At 40.4% G+C, this 12,235-nt stretch overlaps 1 protein-coding gene across 16 annotated transcripts in view; it reads left to right on the top strand.

Moving 5' to 3' along the window:
- DLG2 (discs large MAGUK scaffold protein 2) overlaps positions 1-12,235 on the top strand; it is a 998,920-nt gene that overhangs the window by 9,575 nt on the left and 977,110 nt on the right. For all 16 annotated transcript variants that reach the window (XM_061457957.1, XM_061457959.1, XM_061457946.1 and 13 more), the window contains one exon: positions 7,860-7,991. In XM_061457957.1, the coding sequence (XP_061313941.1) occupies positions 7,860-7,991 (132 nt within the window). The remainder of the gene's footprint in view (positions 1-7,859; positions 7,992-12,235) is intronic.

Raw genomic sequence — 12,235 nt, 5'->3', positions numbered from 1 at the left:
CTTGGGTGAGTACGGTTAATCAAGTTTAAAGGTATGTATCTATAACTAAAACATATGCAAAAGAAGCACTTTAATGTAACAAATGTATGGTGACGTTGTAAAATCAAGTGTGGAGATACTTGAACAGCAAACGTAGCTAATCATCACTGATAACTGGATTTTTCTTAAGAAACTGTTTTTTTTTGTAGTAAATTAGAGAAAAAGTCTTAACAAGCAAGCAACAAAGGAACCTAAGCACTATATTATTAGCATTGCTTCCCAGTCATTTGTATTTCTGCCCAGCTTCACCCACCAGACAGTGTTCTGTGGCATTACCAGGTCTTCAGCCAAAGTTTAGAGGTTGTGCTTTAAGATAAATTGAATACCAGAAAAGAGAATAAGAGGCTTTGGAGATGTAAACCATGGACAAATGTTGCAGGAGGCTGGAACTGTTCAGCCTGGAAAAAAGGAGACTGAGTAGGGGAAGGACAGGACAAATCACACAATATAGAAGAGGCTATAAAGGGGGTGATGGTGGTTTGCTTTCCACATCAACGTCTGGAGGACCAGAAGAAGTTGTCCTGATTTATAACAAGAAAGACATTATGTAGAGAAACAACCCACTAAAACCTCCAGGCACTGAAAGCAGATGGTGAGGGATCTTGTGAACTTTGTGGGACTGTGCAGTTGGACACTCATCTATGGGATGGATGACTGGAAGTCTGGGTCCTTCTGCACAGCAGGGAGGTAAACTGCAAACCTAACAGGGCTCCTTTGGGCTCAATGCGTCTGTAATTCCTGTTTCTCAGTGAATTCAGCTGACACAGCATAACTCCCGCCCCTCAGAGCAATCTGACTTGCAGATCATTCATCCCTCTCCACTGCATCATCTGCACAAATCAATATTCTGTAACAAGTGACTGCTGTGCAGCTTCCGCTCTTTGATTGCAGCCTTTTGCACCAGCTATTTGGAGCACAAGGACCTGCAGAAACACAACTGCATCTTAACACTGCTCAGTGGAGAGCTGCCCATCCTCCTACTCCAGTTTCCCTTGGCATTTGGATGCCTGCTTTCCCCTTAATATACCTGAACCTGTAATCCTACCTTGGTCTATGAAAGATTCTGTTGTACTTGCATAGCGGTTCTTCTCACAGGCTATTTGTTCCATTTCTTGTCTGCTGACAGCGTCAAGCTCTGGAATAGCACCCCTTTACAACCAAACTGTTCCTAAATTTGTGTTTTGCAGGGCAGCAATCTGTGCAGAGAATTCACCAAGGCTGTGGTTAACTTAGGGACGTTGCCTTGCTTGTTACAGCGAGGGCAGCTCGGAATGCACCCTTACCTTTAAATATCATTCCTTGAAAGAGTCTCTCCACTGGCCCAAGGTTAATCTTCACAGACCACGTGTCAATCTCCTCTATGTGCTCATCCCAAAAGCTGAAACCCCAGTAATAAACGTGCCTGGTAATCCATTAAATGACCAACCCCCTCTTGTTTTCCCTCTCAGGACAGAAGATGGGTTTATATGTTGTGCATGATCTCAGGAGCTGTTATTTTTAACCCTTTTGCTCGCTTGTTGCGAGTGCTCATCACGGGGTGATAGTATTTGTCACATACGTAATGCCTTATGTTACCTCAAGGTTGCATAGGCCATATGTTGCCTTTTCTTGGTAGTTCTGTTGCGGTTATGAAGTGCCTGAGATGCTGAGAGCTTTCTGGTTTGCACAGGGCCATGTATTGCCTGTTTGTGTTCCCTCTGTGCAATCTGCTACACTAATTTGTGTCTCATGTTGATGTTTATATGTAAATATTTTATGATTGTCATTTATCTGCTAATTCTCAAGCCTTCTGAAGCGTTGCAGCCTACAGCTTGTGTTTTCTCAACCGTCTTAGTGCACTGCTTCATGTGTCTCTTAAGATTTAACTGGTTTACACCTCCTGTGTGTGTGCAGTGTTGCAAATTGACAGCATTTATTCCTTTGTGTTTGTTGTTGTGTGTGAAGATTGAGAAAGGTAAATGAGTTAGTGATGGCTTCGGGATCACTCCCTGTGCAAGTCACCTGCTTCCCCCCTGTTACTCATTGTAATTATTTGAGCTTTCCAAAGCAGAGGATCAAATCAAGACATTTTACAGTGGGACAGGGAACAGTGTTTGCTCAGACCTCGGGTTCTGTCAGTGGTCATCTTAACAAAGGTGGGAACTCCCCAGGAGTAAAAGCAGGTTTTGAGGTCCTTTTCGTCTGAAGTAAGCAAAGTTCACTGAGAAGACTCTCTTGCTCTCTTTCGCGGTGCTCTGATTGCATTTCTCACTTCTATTTTGGCTGCTGTGTTTTTCCTCCCCCATTCTCGATGCCTTTTCCAGCTTTGATGCCCTACATTTTCCCTTTTCTGGTTGTTCAGAAGCTGGAAAGCGTCTCCTGAAATGTCTTGGCGTGTTTTTCTGTGCCAGGCTTCACAAGGCAGAAAATAATCAAAATTTCTCTTAGGAAAAGGAGCAGATACAATTAGAAAAAGAAGAAATGTAAATAAAACCTCCCCGTCCTCTTATCAACCCCATTGGTTAGACCTTAACTGCTGTTAAACACCTCTCACTGATGAAACAATAATATTTGCTGTTTCACACAGCATTTTTCCATACTCTTTTTGTTCACAAACCCTGATGCCAGTGGGAGGAAAGAAATGCAAATATGATCCTAAACTTACCAACAGGCTGTTGTGGATCTATTTCCTGACAGGCAGTGGCTGCCTCCTACTGCTCTGTGCTGGGGCAGGGCACTGTAACCAGCTGGCTGTGATTTCTTGTGTGTGCAAAGCAGAAGTTTCCTGTTCTTGCTGAGTTTGGAATCGAATTGAGTCTTTTTCTCTCCATCTTCTAATCTACCTTGCTTCATAGCAGGAGTTCAGTGATGGGATCATATCCCCATGGAAGGCAGCGGCAGCTGTGAGCAGGCTTTGTAAAATCATGGAATCACAGAATGGTTTGGGTTGGAAAGGACATTAAAGCTCATCTAGAATTTCTTCTTAACATCTAGTCTGAATCTCCCCTCTTTTGTTGTAAAACCATTCCCTCTTGTGCTGTTTCTACAAGCCCTTGTAAAAAGTCTCTCTTCAGCTTCCTTGTCAGCCCCTTTAGGTACTGGGACGCTTGTGGGTGTTCAAAGTCTAGCAGTTTGTCTGCAAAACCACTGATTAGTCCTGGCCAGCATTGTATACGGGTCCATATAGAGTCCGGTCTATATGACTTTGTTATGGCTAGAAGGAGCTCTAAGGGCTAGAAAATATGTACGAAACAGCACCTGCCTGAATTACTTGTTGCTTCCATCATCTGTTTCTTTGTTTTGAGTGATCATCATCCAACATGCTCTGGTTTGAGGAGTTTCAAAAATGGGCCTTCTTGCAGACTGGTTTTGAGTAAGTTGTAGCTTTCTCATAAAGTTTCAATTCATTCTCAGTCAAATCTTTTCCAATTTAAGTATTGAAATTCATAGCTACTCCTGTATTATCTTCAGATCTCATATATTTACTTCATCTAAAGAATAAATGGCCTGAATTTGGGAGGTATTTAGGAAAACTGTTTCCTGCATCCTGCAGCTGTTCCCATAGATGTTATGTTGTGTGAACTGCCATGGGCGGGCATGGCTGTGTCATCATCTGTCCCATGTGAAGGCACACATATCAAAGATGTTTTAATGAACACATCAGTGTTAAATGCTTCAGTAAGTGTAGTTAGATGAACTCAACTGGCGTGTAAGTGAAGTCCAGAATATGTGAAGTCTAGAACATATGTGAGTTTTGTAGGACTGTATCTTCTGGTTTTTGTCAAAGGCATCTTTCAAAGCCAATAGGATCAATAGAAAAATAGTGTCATAATATGCAAAGAAACAGAAAGGAAAACTAAAGCTGTGTCCAGCAAACCTCATGGGGCACAGCTGACACTGACTTCTCTGTGGTCTTTTGTTAGCAGACAAAGGACCTACTCAGGATCCACATGGAGGCCCAAACCTTGGGATATTGCATCATGTATATTCAGTGGACTTGTGGTCCTGCTTGAATTTGATTTTGGTATCATTTGCACTGAAGAATAGTGGTACCATAGAACAAAGATGTTTTGGTTGTATTTGTGTATGTATTACCTGTCAGTAAGGTACAGAACTTGTTTTGGCTGCTAAGAATTAACCCTTTAATCCCTTGGATACTGTATTCCCATGCACAGAGTGATGCAGTCACTGATCACCAGTCCTCCATTCTTCTCAATGAGAAGGATATGTGGGAATTCAGCTTCATAAACTTTGGTTTAATTTGGGTGACAGGGAATATGGTTCTTATGTGACTATTGTGCAGGCAGTCAGTTCTTGCAGCCAAATGTTATTTAAGCTTTGTAGCTGTCAAGCGGCCCCAAAAGGCAAAGTACTGGATGTTCTCATCTGCTTTGGCTATAACTGGAAGTTGAAGATGGTTATTATATTGCAAAGAGTACTTAGTATTCTTTGGACATAGTATATTATTGTATTATTTAATGCTTCTGTTTGATTGGTGTGCAGACGCATGAACAGGGTTATGCCTCATCATGCTAAATACTGTACAAATCCATATAAAGATCTAGTCCCAAGTGATTTATAACCAGTAAAGTTCATCAAAAAGGCTGAAAGTTGCTTTTTTGAAAGCCTGATCTAGTGCCAAAATAACTGGAGATTTGAATAGTTTCCATAAGCCCTTGGCTTTTCAGGGATGCTCCAGTTACAAAGCCTCTCTCCCTGACGTGTTAAAATGCTCTTGGTCAAGGTACGTTTCTGGCTGACACCAGAACATCAGTGGTGGCTTTCAACATAAGCAAGGCAGCCTGGGGGTCACTGGATCTCCCAGGACATGCAACCTATCAAAGGTTATCTGGAAAACTGGATACACTGCTACTGAGTGTGATTGCATGGGAAAAAGCTACAAGTCCATGCTTAAGAGCTTAGGAAGGGAGTAAAAATGAATTTATCCTATTAAAGCTAGAGAGGAAAATTAGGCAGGAAGATAATTACTTGATCTAGGATTTAGCCAGGATTTAGAGTTAACACTAGAATTGTGCCCTGTTGCTGGTTGTTCAGTTTGTAGGGTTTAGGACTGTTTTGGGGTCAGCTAGTAGTAGGCTTTTTTCATCTTGATGAGGTGAGAAATGATTTAAGTGAACAGAACAACTCTGCTCATAATCCCAAAGGATGCTACTTTTTGTAGCTGTTTTTTAAAGCAAGAACCATACACTTCAGGGAAGGAATGATTTATGTCAGTGTGCTTCACCAAGGGACTAAGAAAGAGAGAGTGGTTGGTAGGGTGTCTGTCTGGTGTGGAATAAGCATTCAAATCCCTTTTTTCTGGTTTCTCAGACAGTCCACTTCTTAAAAATGTCCTCAGTAATTTGCAGTGGTTTTCCACTACTCTTTGCTGCTTCTCTTTAATATAACTAATGTATTCATTGCATATGCCTGTCTGTACTAGGGGAAAGGTGAATGCTTGATTCCAACCCACAGAATCATATCTTAAGATTCCTAGAATGGTTGGGGTTGGAAGGGACCTTAAAGCTCACCCAGTTCCAACCCCTGCCACGGGCAGGGACACCTTCCACTAGAGCAGCTTGCTCCAAGCCCCTGTGTCCAACTGGCCTTGAACACTGCTGTGCCAGCACCTCAGCACCCTCACCGGGAAAAATGTCTTCCTTATATCCAATCTAAATCTACCATTTTCCAGTTTAAATCCATGCTTTAAGTTATTAACAAATTATTTTATTGAGGGCTACCAGAACTCTCAGTATATAGATGAAGGCACATGTGTCACGGGTAGGTCAGACACAGTCATGAAGCCAGTGAAAGGTACAATGTGATTATTGTTTTCAAGGCAAAAGAAGCTGAGCTCACATTAGAATTAGTTCTCTGTTCCTAACCATTTCTTGGGAATATCCTAATCATATCCTACTGGGACCCAGAAGTTTGTTTTGAGGCTGTGCTTTTGGTTTGTGTGACCCATGCTGGGAACCCACCTGTGATGTGACCTGGCCTTTAAAAGAGCTGATCTGTCTCTATAGATCACAAGTGGGTTCTAAGCGCGCTACTGGCTTTAGCTGAAAACAAGGCGACTGCCTAACCCTTCCCTGTCCCAGGGGCAGCTCACATAGAAAGAAGGGATTCCTCTTGGAGACAGCCTCAAGGTGGGATTACATCAGAGAGCTGTGAGCTCCTTCATGGTATAAATGTCTGCACTGATATAAAGTGCTCCCTTATCTTCATAAACAAGTTATATATTCATGTATTTTTTTCTATATCTGTGAGCATTTATATACATTTAAATACCTTTTCATTCATGTTTTTCGTTTCTCTCATAAGATGCTTGTGACCAAACAGATTTTCTGTGAGGAGAAAGAAAAGAAATTGCATCTTCTTAAATGTTAATAATATTAACAGTTTTTCTCTTCATCAGGGATTGCAGTGATAGGGCAAGGGGTGATGGGTTCAAACTTAAACAGGGGAAGTTCAGGTTAGACATAAGGAAGAAGTTCTTTACTGCGAGGGTGGTGAGGCACTGGAATGGGTTGCCCAAAGAAGTGGTAAATGCTGCATCCCTGGCAGTGTTCAAGGCCAGGTTGGACAGACCTTGGGTGACATGGTCTAGGGTGAGGTGTCCCTGCCCATGGCAGGGAGGTTGGAACTGGGTGATCTTACGTCTTTTCCAACCCAACCCATTCTATGATTCTGTGCTTCCATGATTAAATATTTCTTCTTTTTAGTTTAGGAATGTTATCAACTTACAGAATAGAGGTCTCTGTCGCCTGTGAGCTCATCTGTCACATCACAAGGCCCACACTACAGGGATTGTGTTCATGAGCTTTGAATGAACAAAGACAACTTTTATATAATGAGGAAGTTTTCTTTAGGTTATTTAGAGAATGATAAAAGCAGTCTGCTTTGCCTTTCCAAGCCCTTGTACAGTACTTTATTGAGTTTGAGTTTAATCTAAGTAAGCAGTCTGAACCTCTCCTGGTAATGAAGCTTGTATAGATATCTCAGTGTCACATATATATGTGTGTGTGGACATTTCTGTGAGCTAGCTAGGATGTGGAGAAGAGAAGGTGAAGTCTGATTCTCCATTTTCCTCTATTTTCTTATATGGAAGATGGTGATGGTTAGATTTTCTACAATTTAGATGTCACTCATGCTCTTGGCAAATCACTGCACAAAGATAATAGCAGCAGGAAGAGCAGAGCTCTGTGTCTCTAGGCTCTTACAGAAAGGCTGGATTGCTGCATCTGAGCCAACACATGAATGGAAGTCTGCTGTTAAAGTCTCATTTTTGCCAGAGAGGTAGGTAGCAATTTTATGTATTGAGGGAACAGAAAAAAAACAACTGTGCTCTTGGACACCTGCCTTTAGATACACATCTGCTATTCAGAGAACAGAGAACTGACTGCTGTAGATGCCAAGCAAACACTTTTATGCCTTCTTTGTATATGTTTTAAGGCCAGTTCTCCTGCATGGGTATCCATAATGGTTATTGTCTGTAAATTTGAAGCTTCTGCAAGTTGTAATTTGGTCCAAACCCCATGGCTTCCAGCTGGTTTTGGGTGAATAGAATTTGAACACTTCTTGTAGATGCCATTCAAAAGATCATTTTTCCTTTGCAGGGAGATCTCTGACATGCAGTAATCTTCTGGTTTGCTGTTGGGTTCATCTCTCTGTTTTGCCTATGTTGCTGATGGTGTACAGCTAATGATAGGATGCAGCATCTGTTCTAAAAGTTCCTTACATGTGTGAAGTGTGCCTTTAGAAATGTAAAGTTAATATTTGAGCATTTATATACTTTCCAGAGCAAAGAAAAGACTTTTTATGTACTTGTTTGTTTCTAGATACTGACCGAGCTTTGGTGCTGCTGGAAGAATACTGCAAAAAACTAAGGAAGCCAGAGGAGCAACAACTGAAAAAAGCCATCAGAAAGGTGATGAGCATCTTTAAGAGCAGCTTGTTTCAGGCACTTCTAGGTAGGTACTAATGATTAATACTAAATGTATGCTCTTGAAGGCCAGAGCTAGGACAGACCTAGTAACTTTCTTATTGGTCACCATTCATGTTTGCAATGGAACAGCACATTGAGATGATCCAGGTCCTCTGTGGGGAAACTCATTGTCCCGATGTTTCAAAGGCATTTTCTTATTTATGGTGAGAAAAAGACTAACAAAAACCTCATGCCAGTTAAGGCATCGAGTGGTAATTCCTAAACCTTGCTGCATTCCTTTGTTTAATGGAAGTTATGGAACCAGAGTAGGATATCTCTGTTTATGCAGAGTTGAAGATGAAGCCATCTCCATACAGGTAAATGGCCAGAGATTCATTGATTTCACTGGCACCAAGTAGCATCTCAAATCTTTGTGTCTTTTGCATTATGGTTTTGTGAAAAGTGTCAGCCAAAGAACCTTGGAAATGAGGCAAGAAAAATGCTTAAGGTTACAGTGGAACTTTGATGGAATGTTCTCATTCATGCAGTGTTCAAAATGGACTTGCTGGCCTGTTGCTCAGTCTTTCTTCCATTTACTTTAAGGTCTCCATTTCACCTTGTAAATGGTGGTATTTGTCAAAATCAAACGTGGTGTTTTGGAGCTTTGTATAAAATAACCTCCCTAAGTTATTACATATGATGTTTGCAAGGTCATTAACATACGTGGTTGCTGTAGCACCCCTGTTGTTCCTTATGCCATGCCTGTGCTGCCAGTCACGGGAAGTGGTGACAGTAACTGTGCATCACCTTTGCTCTACCTCCCTCTGCGCTCTTACTCACCTTGCATTGGCCTCTCATTGTTTTATTCCTTCACAAACATCTGTGCATTTTGTGCAGAACTAGTCTGAAGGGCACATTAACACAAGTGATGTTTGTGGAAGCACACATACCTTCAAGTCGTGGTGGTTTGAAGCCTATGAGCCAATTTGTGCTCATTGCAGACCTATAATCAGTAGCAGTTAGGGAAAAAGGTGATTATATATCATCAAAGTAGAAGCACGTCAGTACTGCACTATTGGTGTGAAGGCAGTTGGAGGTCTAGGAGGAGTTTCAGTAATTTCTATAGCATTTATGAAAACTATATGATACCAGTCTCTAACATTTCCTGCAAATAGAATTAATTCATGTCAATGCTATTTTACTTGTCATTTCTCTTGGCTTCTTTAAAGTGATCAGCTTTATTTTATGAATCCTACATAATTTTTAGTTGCTGTGTATTCTTTATAAAAGGAAATAGATTCACAATTGAATGGTAGTTACCAAATGGTCATAGATTTGACCTAAAGAGTCAAAAAGGGATGGGACATTTCTATGTTGTTTGTATTATCTGTGGGTATAGAAGTATGTGCTAAAGAAATACATAGAAGTGACTTTAGCTGTACATTTACTTCTCCAGTACTTTGAAGTAATCCTTCAAAGTGTTCTAGCAACATGTGTGCCTTGTGTGTGGCTATGCTGCTGATGTATTACATATGTCTGAAAAGAAGAAGTGATTATAGCTGCATTAAGGTTGAATCCAAAGAATATATGAATCTTTTGATCGCCAAAGTAACAGATTGAGCGTGGTGCTACGGGTGTTAGGTAGCATTTTAATTTGTAGGCCTTTGGGTGTCTTTTCCTTGTCCTTAAATGCTTCTTTTTGTAAGAGATTTGGGAATTGCAAGATGTGTTCAAAGTCTCTCATTATGATCTTTTGGTTTGCTATTTGGTTGGTCTAGATTATGGAATAATACAAAAGAGTGACCTCTCTCCAGTATTTTAAGTGTCATAGATGGTGTTATTACACAATCAATAATGAAGTTCTTGCATAATCAGTGTTTCAAAAAGCCCCACTTCCATGACATCTGTTTTAGCTTCCCGTCATAGTTTCTTCCATACACCTATAAATCAGACCACACAAAGAAAGGCAGATCTTCTGATCTCCTTTGAAGTTCTGTACTGCTAGTGTTCCTTTGTCTTTTGTATTCACAGAATGTCTAATGGTATTGAAAACAACCATTTTTGAGTGCCTAATCTTAATGAGACTTAATTTTCAGAGTCTGAGTGCTCATCGCATTCCAAAACTCAGTCTCTACAGCCGCTGAGCCTTGATTTTGTCCAGAATGAAACTGGCCTTTTGAATATTTAGGCTATAACTACTGATGAAGAGTTTGATTTTTGTACAGAATCATTACCCTGGATGCAGAAGTGCACATGCCACGCAGCTATAAAGTTAGCATAATTTTACGTGTCAAGTTCAGTTTTTGCAGGTCCTACAGCTTCAGTGCAATTAGATTGCTTTACAAATAAATCCAGCTGTTGAAACCATCCCTCTCCTTTACCTGTGCGTTCCATTCTTATTAACTTCCAAAATGCTTTAAAAATCAGTAGGATGCCTCAAACTGAGTGTAATAGAACAGATAAAGTTAAGATAAATTATAATTAGCAGCAGTTTTCAGATCTGGCGCTGTCTAGTTCCTTTCGCTCTGCAGTTTGTGCTTGTGGGATTTGATTCAACCAGTCCTCTTTGAACTTGGGCTCTCAATGTGCGTGTGTGATTGTTTTTATCTTCAATGTGTTTCATAAATATTAACTGTTGAATGGGGGAGTGACATGAGAAAAATGAGGATTCAGTATTTTTCCTGTGTATATTCTACACATGCAAGAAGCGACTATAAATAGGGAAGTAAAAGTTCTGTACATGATTTACGGAAGGATTATTGAAGGATTGTCCTTTCACATTTTATTTCAGGTTCAAAAGCATCTCCTTCTCCCTCCAGGCTGCTCTTGTTGCTGGACTTCTTTCTAGAGTTTCTGTGTTCAGTTACAGCTGAGTTAGTTGCTAAGAGGCACATCTTCAAAGCGCTGTGTGAAGCTGCAGTCTCTGGAGTCCCATTTACACTCCAGTGGCCCAAACACAATGCTTTGAAAATCCAGCCCTAAGAAGAGGCAGGAGGAGAAACTCTTCAGAAGGAGCGTGCAAGGGCAAGAACACATATTTAGATAGTTGCATTACCCTTAGGTCAATTCCAGGTTGTTTTCACCAACAGGATTGTACCAGTCCTATGCACAGTGAGGAGTTACGGTGCTGTTGTTATGAGCTCATAAGGATTTTTGGGTTTTCATATTAAAAACACAGGCTCCTCTCAAATTGTGGCACATATGAACATTTATGTTTTAAAACCCTTCAAGGAAGAGGAAATGAAACTTGTGGAAATCCAAATGCCTCATTTGTTGGGGTTGTTCCATAATGGTGTATCTTGGAGGCATCGTGCAGAGACAGAAAAGGAAAACCATGAAAGAGAGTAATAATAGTCATCTGCATATGTCCAAATGACCAAGCATTTGTTCTGTATGCAACTTAAGTGGTTTTTATAATGCAATACATAGTTTAGTACAATTTGTTTCTGAAACCCTCTGCTATATAGTTGCTGAGCCTTCACTTCATTAAGAAAAGTGCACACGATTGTGCAGCTTAGGGGAGGCCATTCTGCAGAATGAGAATGGATGAAAGAGATTTATGTCAGGGTTGCTTTCTGGTTTTATTTTTTTTTGTAGATACATCTCTATAAAGCATCATTTTGTTTCTAGCAGGAATTAAAGTGCCACAAATAGCTGTAATCGTCTTATGCAGCATTAGGTGAAAACTAATCCCAATAGGTTTTCCTAAAATTCGGATAAACCCAATCTGCGCTGGATGACGTATTTCCTGAGGCCTTTCAAACCATGTCTGATGGTTTTTTTTAACTCATGCTTTTGTAACTTTGCTTCAATTTTAAAATGTCATTTTTCAGCTGAAATCTGCATCACCTCCTTTTTCTTTTCATGGTATTGTACCATTTCTGCAAGATAATGTGGCTGTTATAAAGCCTCCTGTCTTTAAAACTGCTGTAGTAAACATTTACTGTAAGGATTACCGAATTTACAGGTCATCTGTGCCGCAGCCTGTATTTAAAGACTTAGGATATAATTTTGTGTTTCCAGAGGGAGTTTTTAGACTCTTTACTTCATTCAGCTCACTTTTAAATAACCCCTGTTATAACAATCCATTTTAAAAGAGCACTGATGTCTTTTAAACCAAGTCAGAAGGGAAGACAGATCATTCTTCTGCGAGCACATATTACTTTTGTATTAAAACCTTGTATCAATTAAGTGGCATCATAACTCTGAGTGTTATAGTAGTACCCAAACGTCCAGGGTCTTGAAAACCTCCATGTGCTGTAGGACAGATAGGGTATGTAAGTGGGACAT

The sequence above is a fragment of the Pezoporus flaviventris genome, unplaced genomic scaffold (assembly GCF_033815535.1).
Source record: "Pezoporus flaviventris isolate CSIRO_AGI_PZ_B2104156 unplaced genomic scaffold, CSIRO_AGI_Pfla_v1 ptg000025l, whole genome shotgun sequence".
In the NCBI taxonomy this organism is placed as follows: Eukaryota; Metazoa; Chordata; class Aves; order Psittaciformes; family Psittacidae; genus Pezoporus; species Pezoporus flaviventris.
Note: the sequence above shows the minus strand (reverse complement) of the source record. Positions and strands in the feature narration are given on the sequence as shown.